The sequence below is a fragment of the Pituophis catenifer genome, unplaced genomic scaffold (assembly GCF_029215685.1).
Source record: "Pituophis catenifer annectens isolate HBS135680 unplaced genomic scaffold, rPitCat1.0.hap2 SCAF_7, whole genome shotgun sequence".
In the NCBI taxonomy this organism is placed as follows: Eukaryota; Metazoa; Chordata; class Lepidosauria; order Squamata; family Colubridae; genus Pituophis; species Pituophis catenifer.
In genome coordinates, this window is record NW_027256887.1 from 6,950,919 (window position 1) to 6,971,144 (window position 20,226).

Below are 20,226 nucleotides of genomic sequence, written 5' to 3' on the forward strand. Positions count from 1 at the left end.
CGCGGACCGGATGCGTCATGCGCAGGCCCACATCCACCCCAGCTCCGCAAAGGGAGAAAACGTCACGTGACGGCGACGTGACACGCCAAGTTTGACACCCGTGATCTATCCATTCCATTTTACTGCATAGCGAAAGCTGATCACGTTTCACTTTGCCCTTTTGAAATGACAAGTTTGTAACCACACCCTTAGACAACCGGCAGCTGCGACTACGCAATCTTTTTCTTTTAAAATCCAATTTCCTGTGCAGCACGACCGTCCCAGTTCTCCTCCAGTTATAATACCAGTATGAAACCTACCACCTGGGGTACTCAATTCCTTACAAATGTGAACATCCAGCAAAAATTGCAAACAAACCAGTTGCAAAAAAGTACTGGGCAACGGCAGACGAAGGAAAAGGGCGCCAGTATTCATTCTATGACAAATTCCTGCTCAGAAATCATCAGTCAACTGTTCCAAATTAATCTGTCTTCCTAAGTTAACTGGAACTGCTTTGTTGAATGCAGCTAGGATTGTCCCCATGTGTAAATGTTAAAGATGTGATGTCATGATGCTAGTTATAGAAGACGGCGTCGTTACTCCTTTGCAACAAATACTCCTCGTTTGATAGAACCATGTAGAAACAATGTACAGTAGAACAGGAGTGACCTCAACTGGTAATTAAAAAAAAAAACAATTGCAAACTGTTTATAAGTCGAACTGGTTTCAAGCCATTTTCAATTCTGGTCTGGAACCAGGCAGTGGATAAAACCTGGAGATTACCCCTAAAATAAGACATCCCCTGATAATAAGCCCAATCGGGCTTTTGAGCGCATGCTCTAGAACAGTGTTTCTCAACCTTGGAAGCTTGAAGATGGGTGGACTTCAATTCCCAGAATTCCCCAGCCAGCACTGCTGGCTGTGGGATTCTGGGAGTTGAAGTCCACCCATCTTCAAGCTATCAAGGTTGAGAAACACTGCTCTAGAATAAACACCCTCCCCCCCAAAAATAAGCCCTCCCTGAAAATATTTAAACATATGCGCAGCTGGTCCCCGGCATTTCCTCTGGTTAGGGTTAGGGAGACAGAGCTGGAAATCAGGTAAGACGGCAAGAGGAGCCCGTCTTGCTCCACGTGCCCCAAAATAATAAGACCTCCCCGAAAATAAGGCCAAGCGCTTATTTCGGGGTTCAAAAAAATATAAGACAGGGCCTTATTTTCAGGGAAACACGGTATTAAAACATATGAGGAACAGTTGCGGGTATTGGGTATGGCTAGTCCAGAGAAAAGAAGGACTACAGGTGAGATGATAGCAGTCTTCCGATATCTCAGGGGCTGCCACAAAGGAGAGGGAGTCAAGCTATTCTCCAAAGCCTCTGAGGGCAGGACAAGAAGCAATGGGTGGAAATTAACCAAGGAGAGAAGCAACCTGGAATTAAGGAGAAACTTCCTAACAGTGAGGACAATTAACCAGTGGAAGAGCTTGCCTTCAGAAGTTGTGGATGCTCCATCACTAGAGGTTTCTAAGAAGAGACTGGACAGCCACTTGTCTGAAATTGTATAGGGCTGTGATGGTGAACCTCTGGCAGGTGTGCCAGAGGGGGCATGCAGAGTCCTCTCTGTGGGCAAGCCCACCGTTGCCAGCCGCTCTTCTGATTTCCCGCGCACTGTTCACCATCACTGGTATAGGGACACCTGCTTGAACAGGGGGTTGGACTAGAACAGGCGTCAGCAACCTGCGGCTCCAGAGCCGCATGTGGCTCTTTGGGCTCTCTGCTGTGGCTCCCTGTCAGGCGATTCCACCACTGGCTGGCCCCACCCCTCGCCCTCCCCTCCCAGTCACTCCTCGCCTGGCCTGAGAAGGTAAGGGTGACGGCGGGGGATGGAGAAGCGACTAGGGCAGAGACAGAGACAGAGACAGAGACATACATACATACATACATATATGACATTATATTATATACTATAATAATGGTATGCTTATGTCAGTTATTAATATATAATATACTTGTTATAGCATATTTTATGTGTGTGTGTGTGTGTGTGTAAACAAAAAAGCAGACATTCTGCGAGCTCCAGAACTAAAATAATTAAAATTTTATTTTACTAAGCTTTCATCAGTCATCTGCTGACATCATCAGAGTATTAAACTACCATTACAGAGATCTCTGCCTAGTGGTTTAACTACCTAATTAATGGTAGTTTAATACTCTGATGATGTCAGCAGATGGCTGATGAAATCTTAGTAGAATAAAATGTTAATTATTTTAGTTCCGGAGCTTGCAGAATGTCTGCTTCTTTGTTTACAAATATATCTGGAACTCGTATTTTTAGAATAGTTTGTAATATATATATATATTATAAAGTAGGAATCAAGCCTCCATCATCCAGCATGACGACAGCAAAAACAACACAGCTGATTACAAGTGGAAGAGGGCTGGAAGGGCCTATTACACGCGCAAGGGCCAAATTGATTAATGGCATATAAAGGCAGAGATCTCTGTAATGGTAGTTTAATACTCTGACGATGTCAGCAGATGGCTGACGAAAGTTTAGTAAAATAAAATTTTAATTCTTTTAAAATTTTAAAATTTTAAGTTCCGGAGGTCGCAGGATGTCTGCTTCTTTCTTTCTTTCTTTTTTCTTTTTTTAATTTGATTTATATGCCGCCCTTCTCCGGAGATTCAGGGCGGCTTACAATGTGCTCAGCAATAGCCTTCATCCTTTTATATATTTATACAAAGTCAGCTTATTGCCCCCACAACTGGGTCCTCAATTTACCTACCTTAGAAAGGATGGAAGGCTGAGTCAACCTTTACTAATATACCTGAAACTCGTATTTTTAGAAAGGTTGTAATATGTATGTATGTATATATGTATGTATGTATGTATGTATGTATGTGTTGTGGCCCGTCAGCGGCCTGTGTGGATTGTAGCTGACTCTGACAGCGAGGAGGCTGGTGTGGTGTTGCACCAGCAGCCGGTGCAGCTGGCACTCGAGTCGGACAATGAGGAGGCTGGAGAAGATGTGATGCCAGAGGCGGGGATTCAGCCAGGGCCTGCAGAACCTCCAGAAGCTCCTTTAAGTGAAGAGGACGAAGAGGAGGAGCCCCTTCTCAATGCACGGGCACGCAGAGCTGCCAAAAGGCAGGAGTGGCTCCTCAGGAGGAAGTCTCCTCGAGAGTAAGGCTTGGGGCTAATTGGCCACTCCCTTAGCCTATTTAAGGAGGAACGCCGACTGAAGCAATTTGTAGGGAACAACTTTAGTTCACTCTACTTTGTGTCTGGATTCTCTGCAAATACCATGTTCCCCCGAAAATAAGACCGGGTCTTATATTAATTTTTGCTCCAAAAGATGCATTAGGGCTTATTTTCTGGTTAGGTCTTATTTTGGGGAAAATACGGTACTAAATGCACCCATCTGGCTGACAATCTTAACTGGGTCTTATTTTGGGGGGTAGGGCTTATATTACCAGCATCCTGAAAAATCATGCTAGGACTTATTTTCCGGTTGGGTCTTATTTTCAGGGAAACAGGGTATACACAAACACATGCACTCACACACACACACACACACACACATACATACACCATGGATGGGTTTCACTTTCTTTTACCACCAGTTTGTCGCGCACGCCATCTGCACATGCGCCTGGCCTCGAAAACATGCCTAAATAAGTCAACTTAGAGCCGAGGCGATCTCCACTACCTTTTCACCCAAACCGGTCCGAACCAGCTGAATGCCATCTCTGATACACACATACACATTATAAACTGTAACAACTATATTATATATATTATATATTATGTATATGTACTGTATAGGCATATTATGATATATAACTATACTACATATTATGTATATGTATATGCATATTATGGTATATTGTTACTATATTTTTATTATGCAGACTTACCTTCAAAGAGGGTAACGAGATAATGTACATTTTACACAGGATTCCAGGAATGTCCTACAAATGTGGGAATAACAAGCGTTAACTTTTCAGGCAAAATACATCAATGGAACAGAATGGTTTAATTTAAGCTGAAGAACATCTGGCCTTCAAAGAGAGAATGACCTCACCTTCTAAACCTCCATTTCGGAGAAGCATGTTTCGTAAAAAATCAATGAAAATATTTTTTTAACTGCCCCCACTTTTTTTTTTTTACAGATACCAGGATATTATACCATGGTTATGACCATAAAAAGTCATACAGTGAAGATTCATGATGACCAAGGAGAACGTCTTTTGGGGTCATTCTTAAATGTGCCATTCTTATGTTCTTCTTATGTTCCATAAGCCATTCTTAAATAAGCCATTCTTCCCTGAGCTGTTCTTATGTTATTCTTGTGTTCTTCTTCTTGTTGGCTCATTCTTAAATTCTGTGATTATTGGAATCACAGAATTGTAGGGGCAGAAGGGACCTTGAAGGTCTTCTACTCCAACCTGCAGGAGACCTTATTCAGGGGTAGGATTCAGAAATTTTAGCAACTGGTTCTCTGTCCAGTTGCTGGGTGGGCATGGCCATGCTGGGTGTGGCCTACTCAGCCTCCTGCTGTCAGGATTCGGTGTCGTCTCAAATAAACTGCATTTCAAACAAATAGTCCTTGATCGAAATCTTTCATTTATTAGGCACAACAATCGAAAACTCCGACTCAATCGCATCCAACACTGACTTCCTGGTCCAAACCCTCCCTTTCCTTTCTCCACTGCTCTGCTTCTCATTGGCCATCTTCTAAGTCACTCTGATGTTATCTACTACTTCAGCTCAAAGGAATTTCCCTCCTCCCAACCCATCTCCTAGGGGATAGTATCTCCAGGGAAAATAAGTAGGTGAAAAGTCAAGCGTCCTCTTGCCAGAGGCCCCCACCTCCTCCTTTTTATGTCAGCACTGGAGTGAATGCAGCTTGGAGTGTTGACACCTGCACTGGGGTGGGGGGGCGCTGTTTTCGCCCTCCCCAGGCTCAGCAGGTTTTCCTTGAGCCTCTGGGAGGGCAAAAACAGCCTCCTCTGGGCTCCAGAGGCCCTCCGGAGGACAGAAATGGACCCATTTTTGGACTTCTGGTACTTCTGGTAGTCCTGTTTTTTGCCCTCCCCAGGCCCCAGAGGCTTGAGAAAAATGGCTTCCCCCGGGCTCTGGAAGGCCTCCGGAGGCCGGAAATGGGGCCGTTTCCGGACTTCCGGTAGGCCCTTTTTTCGCCCTCACAGAGCCTCCGCGTGGGCTCTGCATTTACCTGGCATCCAAAATGGGCCACGTGGAGACTCCTGGGAGGGGCAGGGTGGGAGGGGTCAGCCAGTCCTTGCCACTACCGGTTCGGCGAACCAGATAAAAATTAACATCCGATTCGCCCAAACCAGTCTGAACTGGCTGAATCCCACCCCTGACCTTATTTCATCCTGGACAAATGGTTGTCCAATCTCTTCTTAAAATCCTCCAATGATGGATTTGTCCCACCATTTCTGGAGGCAAGCTCTTCCATTCCATGGATTAATTGTTCTGTCAGGAAGTTTCTCCTTAATTCCATAAGGAACCCAGATTTGTCTCTGAATTTAATGAAAGACCTCCCTCAATTCAGATTAGATCGTTAGAACATCTCTTACCTTCTTCCAGTTCAGCAGTGATGTGTATGGTAAGAGTTTATCCAGGTCGCTGGATTCCAGACACACTTTCCAGTGCAAAGAAGCTAAGAACGTAGAGACAAAAATAGGCTCTTGACTGCATCAAGTAAAATACTACACGTCTCTGTGAAAATTAGCAATACTCTTCGACATAGCTCTATTTGCAAGGGCATTCCACTGAATTCAGTAGAGTTTACCATCACTAAATAGGATTTATCTGGGATGCAGTGGCTCAGGGGCTAAGATGCTGAGCTTGTCGATTGAAAGGTCGGCAGTTCAGCGGTTCGAATCCTTTTTAGTGCTGTCGTGACTCTGGGCCCATAACCCAGAGGTCGATGGATCGAAACCATCCTCTGCTACCATTCCCTGGAATTGGGATCGTAGAAACACCCAGGAGCATAGAAGACTTCAGAGGCAGATGCATAAATAAATGTCTTAAACGTATTTATTCATATAATAAATCATGTTAACTATGTACAACAGAGATCAAGTCTCATGAGGAACAAACATGAAAAAAGAGAGATGGAGAGAGTGCCAGAGCAAGGTGGAAAAGGTTGGAGGGGGTTTTATACTCAGGGTAAGCCCCTCCTTTCCACATAGGGGTGGAGACACTCTCTGCCTCCACTGGTGTCTATATGACACGTGTGCCAATGGCTTGCAAATACTTGACAAAATGTCACTGAACAAACTGTTGTATATCCAGGACTGCGTGTGTGTGTGTGTGTGTATATATATGTTTTCTGAGGTTTTCGCAGGTATTTGTATGTAGGTCTTTGGTTATTCGGGTTTTCTCCCGCATAAAATTGGAAGTGTCTTGGCGACGTTTCGACGAAGTCTCATTCGTCATCTTCAGGCTGGTGTTTTCGGCTTCATGCTCCTAGAAGCACGAAGCCGAAAACACCAGCCTGAAGATGACAAATGAGACTTCGTCGAAACGTCGCCAAGACACTTCCAATTTTATGCGGGAGAAAACCCGAATAACCAAAGACCTACATATATATATATATATAAATATATATATAGGTCTTTGGTTATTCGGGTCTTCTCCCACGTAAAATTGGAAGTGTCTTGGCGACGTTTCGACGAAGTCTCATTCGTCATCTTCAGGCTGGTGTTCTCGGCTTCGTGCTTCCAGGAGCAATGTGAGATCGCAGCTGTCTCTTCCTTTTAACTGCTAGTGGAGATGTGAGCTGATTGGGTGGGAACTTGGCTGTGTTCTGATTGGGTGGAGGTGTGTTCTGATTGGTTAGGGGCTTGGCTGTGCTCTGATTGGCTGGGGTTGTGTTCTGTTTGGGTGGGGGCTTGGTTGTGCTCAGCTGCGATCTCACATTGCTCCTGGAAGCACGAAGCCGAGAACACCAGCCTGAAGATGACGAATGAGACTTCGTCGAAACGTCGCCAAGACACTTCCAATTTTACGTGGGAGAAGACCCGAATAACCAAAGACCTACATACAAACACCCGCGAAAACCTGAGAAAACAAATATATATATATATATATATTTGTCTCGTTGTTCCATCTTAATTTACCTCTCCGTTAACTTTTTGTGAAACTGCTACATACTCAGAAAATACATTCTGAAGGATGGATACTCCTAATGCCTTGTACAAAGATCTCAGGCATAAAAACACTTACCAAAGATTAGTTCTTGTATAGGATCAAATGCAAAACAACTCGAGGCGTTCTCCGAAAGCCACTGGATGATCTGTTAAAAAGAGAAAACCAAATCCGATAACCACCTGCACGCCGCAATCACACCTTGCAAAAGGGAGTTGAATTCCCCGTGAACTGTGCTGTCTCGGTTTAACAAAGGCTACATCGCCTACTACTACTAATCAAGTGAAAAATAAAAAGTTTTCATTTAAGAACTACCACGGACGGCTAGTCCTCGACTTAGGACTGTCGCTGAGCCTGGAATTACGGTCATTGGGTCGGTTGTTAAATAGATCACCTGTGCCCGATTTGATGACTTTATTTGCAGCAGTCATTAAGTGAATCACCAATTCAAACCTTTATTGTCAGGGTACAACATGTGTACATTGAGATTGGCTGAGCCTCCATGGTCATTAATGGAGTTTATTGTCTGCAATGGTGGTTTTTTTTAAAAAAATTTTTTTGTCAGAAACTGGAAGTAAATGCCTTCTTTTTTTCAAAAAAATGTTGTAAATTGCAGTCAACTGTATTATGAGATACTGCAAATGGTGATACATCCAGAATACAGAATAACTGAGTTGGAAGGGACCTTGGAGGTCTTCTAGTCCTGCTCAAACAGGAGACCCTATATCCATGATGGCAAACCTATGGCACGTGTGACACAGGTGGCATGCGGGGCCATATTGATGGGTATTGCCCTAGCTCAGAAGGCTGATTTTCGTGCCTTCCGGTCCCACTGGAAGTCGGGAAACAGGATGTTTCCGACCTCTGGGCGGGTGGGGAAGGCCCATTTTTTGCTCTCCCCAGGCTCCAGAGACTTTCTAGGAACCTGGGGAGGGTGAAAACGGCTTTCCCCACCTCCCCCGGAGGCCAGAAACGGTCCGTTTGCCGACTTCCGGTGGGACCAGAAGGCCCATTTTTCGCTTTCCCCAGGCTCCAGAGCCTGGTGCCTTAAATTACTAGGCCAAACAGGCTCTCGAGTCTGTTGTAACTTTGAATGGTCACTAAGCAATCAGGCATAACTCAAGGACAATCTGTAGCAATTGGCGTGCCTAGTTTTGAGAACCGCGATTGTGGTTCCTTTTAAGAATTTTCAAGGGCTTTGTGTATCTAATGCGATGGATTCTAGTGTGTTTGAACGCTATCATTAGCTAGGATTTGCATCGAAAAATGTATGGGATGGCTTTAGATTCTTGAATAAGTTTTGTCTTTTTATTATTGCATTCAGATGATTAACAACCACCACCGATGAGCTGTGGTGGCACAGTAGTTAGAATGCTGTATTGCAGGCTGACTCTGCCTACTGCAGGAGTTCAATCCTGACTGGCTCAAGATTGACTCAGCCTTCTATCCCTCCGAGGTCAGTAAAATGAGGACCCAGATGGTTGGGGGCCATATTCTGATTCTGTAAACGGCTTAGAGAGGGCTGTAAAGCACTTTGAAGCGGTATATAAGTCTAAGTGCTATTGCTATTCATCTTAAAGATGAGCTCACCTTCTGATGTCCTGAATTAACTGAGATATATTACAATATGTGGCAACTGGCAAGATTTTTTAAAAAAAAACAATGGCTCCAAAGTGTTTTCTATTTTATACATGAAGATAAGCAGACACCGATTTCCATCAGACAGGAGAAACTACAGACACCCCCACCCACCTGGTTTTCCAACTCCTCCGTGCTTCCAACATGTAGTAGGAGACAGTGCAAGGCTGCTAATTGGTCATTATCCGACTTGCTCTTCCACAAAAACTGTAGCAAAGCCTTTGGGCTCATTTCCACGGTAAATATTTTTCCTGTGCTGCGATCCAAGACACTCGATTTGGATGGGGAAAAGACGGTGGCAGCGTTCAGCAGATTCATTTTTGCATCTTCGCCTGAAGAAAACAAAATTGTACAGGAGGACTTTACAAAGGGTAGAGAGGACCCACGTTGAAATCTCCAAGGTCCCTTCCCAATCCTACTATTTATTCTATGTTCTAGGTCAGAAGTCGGCAATCCATGGCTCTGGAGCTGTATGTGGCTCTTTCATCCCTCTGCTGCGGCTCCGTCGCTCAAAATATGCGTCACAACCACCAATGTGCGACACCCGCAGGCACGCGATTTATTGAGCTTTTCAAACCCCGGTAGGCCAATCATGGTAAATCCAAGAAAAGATAAGTTTCCGAAGAAAACAGAACGTTTAATGGTACATGGGCAGATTCACTTGCTTTCACTGCTGATGAGACTGGTTTATCAGTATGTTTAATACCCTGTTTCCCCCAAAATAAGACTGTTTCCCCTGATAATAAGCCCAATCGGGCTTTTGAGCGCATGGCAATAAGGCCAAGCACTTATTTCAGGGTTCAAAAAAATATAAGACAAGGTCTTATTTTTGGGGAAACACAGTATGTGGTGAGAAATTGGCAAACAACAAAAAGTCAAATGTTGCAAGATATTTCCAAAATAAACATTCAGCCTTTGCTGAAAAATATCCGGATGGAGATTTATTTTTATTTTTATTTTATTTTATTTCGAATTTATATACCGCACCTTCTCCCGAGGGACTCAGGGCGGTGTACAGCCAGATAAAAAACATACAATACAAACATTAAAAACAATTAAAAAGATATATATTAATTTGGCCCCAATTTAAAAATAACAAACCAATTAAAAATATTTAAAAAATATATTAAGCCAGCTCCAGATGAAAGGGAAAAAAAGCCATTTCGGAACTGATGCGGAAGTTCATTGATTTCAGAAATGCAACACACTATAGTTTTTTTTATACATAGCATAAAGGTAAAAAAAATGATATATGCAGTGCTATCTTCATTTTAGATGTCAAAAAGTTTTGTGGCTCCCGGTGTTTTCTTTTCTGTGGGAAACAGGTGAAAATGGCTCTTTGAGTGTTTAACATTGCTGTTCTGCCCCAGCTACGGACCCCAAAGAACGCAGCACATACAAAGTCCATTCAAACCTTAGTTTACTGAATAAACCAGTCTTTTACAACAACAACTGTTAATTAATTGCATTAACATCTGCCAAGAATTCAAAGAATAATAACTGAAAGCTTACTATGGTTGGCAGAATGCCCAGAAGCAATTTGCAGGAAGCTGATAAGATAAGCAAGACAAGACACAAAGGTATGTGAACGAAGTTGTTCCTTGCAAATTGCTTCAGTCGGCGTTCCTCCTTAAATAGGCTAAGGGGGTGAGCAATTAGCCCCAAGCCTTACTCTCAAGGAGACCTCCTCCTGAGGAGCCTGCCTTTTGGCAGTTCTGCGCGCTCGTGCATCGAGAAGAGGCTCCTCCTCTTCTTCCTCTTCACTTATGGGAGCTTCTGGAGGTTCTGAAGGCCCTGGCTGAATCCCTGCCTCTGGCACCACATCTTCTCCAGCCTCCTCATTGTCCGATTCGAGTGCCAGCTGCACAGGCTGCTGGCGCAGCACCACACCAGCCTCCTCGCTGTCGGAATCAGCTACTAGCTGCACAGGCCGCCTATGAGCCACAACATTTGCCGACCCCCTGTTCTAGGCTGTAAATGCATGCATTCCTTTCTCCTAGAAACATTTCTTTTTAAAAATAAAAATACCTGATAGAAAGAAACTGTGGCAGATCAGGTCAGGGTGCTGGGTGTCCAGAAGATGCAGGAATTGTCCAGGTAAATACGCAGCCACGTAAGAGTCTGTTTTGGGATGAAGGGTTGTGGTGTTTTTTTTTAAAAACATAATCAATCAAAATAAAACAAGACAGAATTGAACTGTGCACACTAGGTGCATTATTTAACACTGCGGTATTAGACAGGGCAATCTCATTAAATCTAGAACACAGGTAGTCCTCGACTTACAACAATTCATTTAATGACCGTTGGAAGTTAGTACAGGATTGAAAATAGTGAATTATGACCAGTAGTGGGTTTTAATTTCGTTTGCCAGCGGTTCGCTCATGGGTGTGTGCACGTGTGTGACACTTCTGCGCATGTGCAAGATGCTTCTGCGCACACGTGATGCTTCTGCGATGCGCAGAGACGTCCAGGTGGCTGGGTGGAGCCTCCCGCCGCTACCGATTCGCCTGATCTGCGGCGAACCGGTAGCAACCCACCACTGGTTATGACTCTGTTTTCATACTTACGACCATTGCAGCATCTCCCATGGTCACGTGATCAAAATTGGCAACTGACTCATATTTATGACGGTTGCATGTCCCGAGATCATCTGATCCCCTTTTGCGACCGTCTGATAAGTAAAGTCAATGGGTAAGCCAGATTCACTTAATAATTTATTTATTAATTTTATTTCTATACCGCCCTTCTCCCGAAGGACTCAGGGCGGTGTACAGCCTAATTAAAAACACAAAGACAGACAAAATTTAAAAATAATTAAAATTATTAAATAATAGGCCCAATTTATAAAACCCCGAATTTAAAATCCCATTTAAAACCAATTAAAATCTTTATATTGATAGACCAGCCTGGCGGAACAACATGGTTTTGAGGGCACAGCGAAATACACGGAGATCAGAGATTTTACGAATTTCTGGGGGCAGTTCGTTCCACAGGGCTGGGGCTCCCACAGAGAAGGCCCTCCCCCTGGGTGTCGCCAGCCGACATAATTTGGCCGATGGCACCCTGAGGAGACCCTCTCTGTGGGAGCGAACTGGCCGGTGGGCGGCTCCTGGTGGCAGAAGACGATCTCGAAGGTATCCAGGTCCAATGCCATGGAGCGCTTTAAAGGTGGTAACCAATAATCATGTTACTAATTTAACAACTGCAGGGATTCACTTAACACCAGTGGCAAGAAAGGTCGTAAAACGGGGCAAAACTCACTTAACCACTGTCTCACTTAGCAACAAAGATTTGGGGCTCAATTCCAGTCGTAAGTCGAGGACTATCTGCTCATCGTTGAGCAGGCAATCCACAATTTAGCTCCCTTTTTTTAAAAAAGACAATTCCAATATTGCGGGGTGTTTCGCAGGAAATAAAGCAGCTGAGGAATTCAAATGTTTCCCCTCAAGAAAAATGCCAAGTCTTATGACTATAGGCTATTAAAACGCTTTGTTCTGCCAAGCAGAAGGAAGCCAAGTTAGAAACAATTCCTTATTTGGCAAGCCAGATTTATGGGGATCGGGAAGAGATCACGGCAGAGCACAAAGACAAAACAAAACACGCTATGTTCTAGCTTTTCAATGGAAATATCTCCCAAGTCCGCCTTAGATCGTAAGTGTGTCTCATTCAGAGAAGCAGAAAAGGAAGAGGAAGAGAGGGGATAAAATTATTAATTTACCAAGATCCAAAAAAACCAGCTCCTTTATTTGCAGAGAATTCATTTCTTCCAAAGTGGTGGTATATGTTTTACTATAACCTGAAAAGAGAAAGATGCAAAGGTGCAAGTTATATAATTCTGAAAGTGATATGAATTAAAAAAAGGTAAAGGTAAAGGTTCCCCTCGCACATATGTGCTAGTCATTCGTTCCCGACTCTAGGGGGCGGTGCTCATCTCCGTTTCAAAGCCGAAGAGCCAGCACTGTCCGAAAAAGTCTCCGTGGTCATGTGGTCGGCATGACTCAACGCCAAAGGCGCACGGAACTCTGTTACCTTCCCACCATAGGTGGTCCCTATTTTTCTACTTGCAGTTTTTACGTGCTTTTGAACTGCTAGGTTGGCAGAAGCTGGAGCAAGTAACGGGAGCTCACCCCATTACGCGGCATTAGGGATTCGAACCGCTGAAATGCTGACCTTTCGATCGACAAGCTCAGCATCTTAGCCACTGAGCCGCCGCATCCCTCTGCATGCATTTAGAGGGGTGTAATTGAAGAAGGAGGGCACGATGGCTCAGCGGTTAAAGATGCTGAGCTTGTCAGCTGGAGAACTGACATCCTGGGTTCGAGCCCCGTGCGTCATGCAAAGGGGTGAGCTCCTGTTCTCACCTCAGCTCCTGCCCACCTAGCAGTTGAAATCATGCTTTCGAACTGCTAGATTGGCAGAAGCTGGGACAAGTAACAGGAGCTCACCCTGTTACGTGGCACTAGGGATTCGAACCGCTGAACTGCCGACCTTTCGATCGAGAAGCTCAGCGTCTTAGCCGCTGAGCCACCGCATCCCTGATATGAATTAAAACGGGAATGTAAACAAGTGATTTAGGTTGGGTTTCCATCTCAATTTTACGAAGTGCAGCATCAACTTAAAATGAACTGCTAATTTTGTTTCTGCCCAGAAAGATGTAGAGTGAGTACATTAAATAACAAAAGGATAGAAAAAGCATTTCAAAAATAGGCCTGGTGTTTGGGTGGTGCATTTTTAAATAGAGAGTAGAATAGAATTTCAAATAGGAAATGGAATTCAAATAGAAGGTAAGTTTTGGCTAACAGTGTTCCTTTTAAAGGTGGCTCAGTGGCTAAGACACAGAGCTTGTTGATCAGAAAGGTCGGCAGTTTGGCGGTTCGAATCCCTAGTACAGGTCTCCTGCGATAGCAGGGGGTTGGATTAGATGACCTCCAAGGTCCTTTCCAACTCTGTTACTGTTACCAATGTACCTGTTTCTTTAAACAGATATTGAAATGTGTGTACTTTAGAAATGCACTCTTAAAAGTTTGGGCAAAACGTCTTAGTGCTGCAAATTTACAAGTAAACAATTTCCACTGAACATTTATTTATATACTTGTATCCTGCCTTTTATTGTTTTTTTTTTACAAATAACTCAAGGTGGCAAACATATCCAACACAACTTCCTCCCCCTGTTCTGCCCCAGCTACAGACCCCAAAGAACGCAGCCCACACAAAGTCTGTACAAACCTTAGTTTACTAAATTAAATCAGTCTTTTTCAAACAAAGGCTGTTAATTAACTTTCTTAACAGCCTACAAGAATCCAAAGAATAAATAATCGTAATCTTACTATGGTTGGCAGAAAGCCCAGAAGCAATTTGCAGGAAACTGATAAGAGAACTAAGATCAAGACTTCCCTGCAAATTGCCTCAGTTGACATTCCTCCTTAAACAGGCTAAGGGAGTGGCCAATTAGCCCCAAACCTTACTCTCGAGTAGACCTCCTCCTGAGGAGCCACTCCTGCCTTTTGGCAGTTCTGCGTGCCCATGCATCGAAAAGAGGCTCCTCTTCTTCTTCCTCTTCACTTATGGGAGCTTCTGGAGGTTTTGAAGGCCCTGGCTGAATCCCCGCCTCTGGCACCACATCTTCTCCAGCCTCCTCATTGTCTGACTCGAGTGTCAGCTGCACAGGCTGCTGGCGCAGCACCACACCAGCCTCCTCGCTGTCGGAATCAGCTACTAGCTGCACAGGCCGCTGACGGGCCACAACACCCCCTATTTTCCCCACAACAACAATCCTGTTAGGTAGGTTGAGGTGAGAAAGAAAGACTGGCCTAAGTTCACCCAACTGACTATCCTGGCTAAGGCAGGACTTGAACTCACAGTCTGCTGCTTTCTAGCCTTAACGGTTAGATTAAACTGCCTCTTCATTAATCAATGATCAGTATAACATCTGGATAATTTTGTAAGAGGCAGCATAAACTTACCTTTATGTAGAAAAGCCACTGTATAAGAGACTTCTTTGGAATTCACATTAGCCAAACTATAACACAAACATAAACTTCCTAGAAAGAAAACATATATAAAGGTAATCCTCAGCGTACGACCACAATTGAGCCCAAAATTTCTTTTTTTTTTTTAATATATATTTTATTGATGCATTTTTTAAAAAAATAAACATAAAAAGTTCCATCTCTATCTGAACAAACATGTTGTCCGGTCACAGTTTTAAGTAAAAGTACAACAATAATCATAGTAATCAGCATAACAAATATGTCAATATTAATCACAAAGTAATAGTACAATTAGCTTATACATCTTGCAAAATTTTCAATGCAAAGGTTTTTCTAATTTATCTTTTTAATCTTTTTAATTTCTAACATCTGTTTCTATTAGTTAGCTATTGGTACAAGTCCCATGTTAAAGAGAATTCTGTTTCTTCCTTTTCTTTTCTTTCAAATGTTAGTCTATCCATCTCAGCACATTCTAGTATTTTTTTTATAACACATTCCTGTTTCTGTTGTTAAGTGAGACATTTGTTAAGTGAATTTCACCCCGTTTTTATGACATTTCATGCCACAGTTGTTCAGTGGAAAAAAGCAACATGAAAATGAAACCTTTTGGTTTTAATCAACTTTGATCCAGTTGCCATGAAATACCGTATTTTTCAGACTATAAGACACACCTGACTATAAGACATACCTAAATTTAGAAGAGGAAAACAAACAAAAAAAGTTTTTGGCCTCCACGTGCCCCATTTTAAGCCCTTTTTTGGGGGGCCTTTCCTGCCTTTTTTTTGGCCCTTTTCCAGCCTATTTTCAGCTCGTTTTCAGGTGTTTTTTGGACTGTTTTTAAGGCTTTTTTTGCCTGTTTTTTTCCAAATAAAATGGGCCAAAAAAAAAGCCTCGAAAATGGGTCAAAAAAAGCCTTGAAAATGGGCTGAAAAAAGCCCCAAAAACAGGCTGAAAAAAGGCCTGAAAAAGGCCCGAACAAAGGCCTGAAAACGGGGCGTGCGGAGGCCCAAAAACGGCTGGCGGGTGGATGGGGCTTCGGCAATATTCGGTCTATAAGACGCAGAGACATTTTCACCTCCTTTTGGGAGACAAAAAACTGTGTCTCATAGTCTGAAAAATACGATAACCTTTTAAAATACTTTTGACTTGGAGGATTGAGTTACATTTTGCTTTTCATTTTGGGGAGAAACCCCTCCACACACTGCAGTCTATATGGCAAGAGCTGGTTTAGTCCAATGGCTCTCTGACTTCCCCAAATTTCCATTTTGACTGAAGAAGTTACTTCGATGTGTAACAAAACATCTCCATTTTAATAAACTTTGGTCCAAAAAGTTTATAAAGATTCCCAGTCATCCAGGTCATGGTTGTCCCAAAGGTGCTTGAGGCAACTGGACTTTCTTGTTTTTTCTTTTGAAGACGTTTCGCTTCTCATCCAAGAAGCTTCTTCAGCTCTGACAGGATGGTGGGGAATGGAAGGATTTATATTCCCTCCATTTATATTCCTTTATATTCCTATATTCCTTCCTTTTAAAGGATGCAAATGGAATGGAATGGAATGGAATGGAATGGAATGGAATGGAATGGAATGGAATGGAATAGAATAGAATAGAATAGAATAGAATAGAATAGAATAGAATAGAATAGAATAGAATAGAATAGAATAGAATAGAATAGAATAGAATAGAATAGAATAGAATAGAATAGAATTTTATTGGCCAAGTGTGATTGGACACAAGGAATTTGTCTTTGGTGCATACGCTCTTGGTGTGCATAAAAGAAAAGATACATTCGTCAAGAATCATAAGGTACAACACTTAATGATAGTCATAGGGAACAAATAAGCAATCAAATCATATTAGGAAACAGTCAATATAAATTGTAAGGATACAAGCAATAAGGTTAGTCATACAGTCATAAGTGGGAGGAGATGGGTGATGGGAACGATGAGAAGATTAATAGTAGTGCAGATTTAGTAAATAGTTTTGACAGCTGTCTGCAAGGAATATAAATCCTTCCATTCCCCACTATCCTGTCAGAGCTGAAGAAGCTTCTTGGATGAGAAGCGAAACGTTTTCGAAAGAAAAAAACAATGAAGTCCAGTTGCCTCCTGAAAAAACGCCCTTGGGAAAACTTTGGTCCAGTTGTCATGATTTAACCTTTTGAGATACTTTTGACTAGGACAATGGCCCCCAATCTTTTGGGCACCAGGGACCTGTTCTGTGGAGAGAAGGTTTTTTCGTAGACCAGAGAAGGATGTGGTTTCATGCACTGCCTGCAACCGGTAGATGTGGCTTCGCTTATTTGTATGGGCCGCTTTCTGGCCTGCCACGCTTTCTGGCCTGCCGTGGCCCCGGTGCCAGTCCTCGATTTCATTGAGGGTCGCATCAGGATTGTGTTTGACCTCAGGTGGCTTGGATGAGCGTGGCCACCATGTCACTCGTGGGGGGGGGTGCCTGTGGTGGCCCGAGCGCTCTGCCAGTGAAAACGGGCTCCTGAGCTCCGTTTTCAGCTGCGACAGCCTCCTGCAACCCTCTGCCAATGAAAATGGAGCTTGGGGAGAGCCACACGTAGGCCTCGCGAGCTCCGTTTTCGGCTGCGATGGTCTCCTGCAACCCTCTGCCAGAGAAAATGGAGCTCGGGAAGGCCGCGCACGGTCCTCACGAGCTCCGTTTTCGTTGGCAGAGGCACCGCGGGCCGGTCCTTTGCTGTTTTCAGGGTGGCACCGCGGGTCAGATCTAAGCAGCCCGCAGGCCAGATCAGGCATCCGGGCCTTGAATTTGACACCCCTGGTCTAGGATATACTAATAAGTAGAGGAAATACCTCTGGAAGACAAGCTCAGTCTGCAGCATAGCAAGAACCAAAAGAGAGAATCTGCAAATATGTAACTTAAAGGTTCCCGATGCTTGTATTTCAAAAACTAGCTTGCTTCTCTTATATACAGACCTGTGTCCGTGGTAAAAACATGTACATCCAAAGGTTTGGGTATCGTTTCTTGGTCTTGATAGTAGCTATAATTCAAGTTCACAGATCTAGGAAGAGAAAATACAGGAGATACTACATCTTTATCCCCAAGAGCTACATTACGGAAGTCCATAATCGACGTGAAAGGAATCGACAGGATTCGGCAACAAAGCATTGTTGTCATTGTAAAGATGATTTATTCAATTCAGTTCAGCTAATTGATTTTGGAAGGATAAGCATGTCGACGCGGTGGGTTTGCAGAGATGAGATTAATTAGCAACATGCAAAGTATTTATTGACGTGGATTAGGTAGGCGGGATTATAATGATACAGCTATTAGTGATTGAAATGCTTACGCAGAATTTTTTTAAAAAATTCTATATGCTTTTTCAATTTTAAAAAAAAATTGTATTTACTTTATTCCGTTCATAGAAGCATACACACACACACACATTGTATGCATGTCTGTGTGTGGGGGGGGGGAGGGGGTCTATCGAGATATATAATATATATAAAGTGTTTTTCTATCAAGACACCTGGTCTACCCCAACATGTGGGAGGGGGCATTCTATACTAGTCTCCCTGTATTTCTTTAGCATTCTAAAAATATGAGTTCCAGGTATATTAGTAAAGAAAGAATCATTATGTGATTAATGGAGCATAAAGGCAGAGCTCTCTGTAATGGAGGTTTAATACTCTGACGATGTCAGCAGATGGCTGACAAAAGCTTAGTAGAATATTTTTTTTTAATTATTTTAAAATTTTAATTTCCGGAGCTCGCAGAATGTCTGCTTCTTTCTTTACATACATACATACATACATACATACATACATACATACATACATACATGTCTCCTTAGTCTCCCAATGGGCAGCAGGGAGCTTGCCTGCTCCCACATATGGAGCAGGCAAGCTCCCTACACACACACAAATACACAAACACACTCATATATACATACGCACATATGAATACACAAACGCACACATATTTTTGAAACTCACCTTAATCTTATGTCAGCCATGGAGATCTCTAAAGGTGCTTCAAGCTGTTTAAAAACCAAAAGGCAGTTTTGGGTTATCCCAGCAGAGAGGATTAGAAAGCAACAGTATTTCAAACCTAATTGGGAAAAATAATTCTTTCCCTCCTTCCTTCCCTTCCTTCCTTCCTTCCTTCCTTTCTTCCTCTCTCTTCTATCTATCCTATCTATCCATCGATCTGTCTGTCTGTCTCTCTTTCTATCATCTATCTGTCCGTCCCTCCCTCCCTCCCTCCCTCCCTCCCTCCCTCCCTCCCTCCCTCCATCCATCCATCTATCTATCTATCTATCTATCTATCTATCTATCTATCTATCTATCTATCAATCCGTCTGTCTGTTTGTCTGTGTCTATCTATCTATCTTGCTTTAAAATAATGTCTAAATGCAGTCAAATGTGGCTTATTTAAATTCTGTTTCACTCTGCATACATGGGACTCATGTTTCACTTTTAAAAATGGATATTGTCCTTTCATCAGGCCCACATTTTAGATCCCCCCCCCCAAAAAAACCACACTCCACGTACAATTTGGCAGTATTTCCACTACCTGCAGAACTTACTATTAGTTTAAAGTCTTTATTGGGATAAAATTGGATGCAATTTAATACGTCCCTTTCTTCTTCCTACAATGAAAAGAAACATTAACGGAGATTGAAGTTCGATCGTCTGTGAAGGTCAACATTATCCTGGCGCCAGAAAAGCTAAATTATTATTTTTTAATTACAAACTAAAGTTTCTCAATAGATTTTTAATGAGAGATGCAGAATTGAGTTGTCCCTGAACAGACAATGCAATATTATGTTTTTTCATTAAGAGGAAAGTCAACAAATGCAGACTGTACAGTAGTGGCCAAAATAGAAACCTTTTGGGAAAAGTGTATTTATGAGGTTTAATGACTAATAACACCACTTTTTTTTGGAGTTTCAAGATAATCCTATTCCATTGCTGGAATGGCCTGGGAATAGCCCAGACCTTCACCCAATTGAAAATCTAGGGAGCCGACTAAACAAACTTGTTTGTCAGAAGAGACACAGCAATAAAACCCAGTTAATAGAAGCCATCATTCAATCTTGGTTTCACATTAGAATAGCTGCAGAACTGAAAGACTTGGCTTACTCCATGGGAAGATGTTGTAAGGCCGTCATTCATGCTAAAGGTTACCCAACTAAGTATTAACTGACATAGTGATCATTTTTTTTACTTCTGGTTTTTTCTACGTGTTTCACTTTTCTTCTTTACACTGTAACTGCTATTCTAATAGCAAATCCTTCATAAAAGTTCTTGCATTACATTCTTGATTAAATTATCTTTCCACTGATATATAATTTCATGGTACTACTCCAAAAAAAAAAAAAAAAGTGGTGTTATTAGCTAGTTTTAGAAAATACACTTTTCCCAAAAGGTTTCCACAATTTTGGCCACTACTGTAGCTGCAAGTTATTAT

The 20,226-nt window shown here is 42.7% G+C and overlaps 1 protein-coding gene across 1 annotated transcript in view; it reads right to left on the minus strand.

Annotated features, from left to right (window-relative positions):
* GSAP (gamma-secretase activating protein) overlaps positions 1–20,226 on the minus strand; it is an 81,410-nt gene that overhangs the window by 36,093 nt on the left and 25,091 nt on the right. Inside the window, exons 10-19 of the mRNA XM_070947472.1 lie at positions 19,343–19,405; positions 18,750–18,793; positions 17,730–17,815; positions 14,759–14,836; positions 12,514–12,591; positions 10,824–10,916; positions 8,910–9,127; positions 7,236–7,305; positions 5,582–5,664; positions 3,896–3,949 (exon numbers count right to left, since the gene is read on the minus strand). Of these exons, the coding sequence (XP_070803573.1) occupies positions 3,896–3,949; positions 5,582–5,664; positions 7,236–7,305; positions 8,910–9,127; positions 10,824–10,916; positions 12,514–12,591; positions 14,759–14,836; positions 17,730–17,815; positions 18,750–18,793; positions 19,343–19,405 (867 nt within the window). The remainder of the gene's footprint in view (positions 1–3,895; positions 3,950–5,581; positions 5,665–7,235; positions 7,306–8,909; positions 9,128–10,823; positions 10,917–12,513; positions 12,592–14,758; positions 14,837–17,729; positions 17,816–18,749; positions 18,794–19,342; positions 19,406–20,226) is intronic.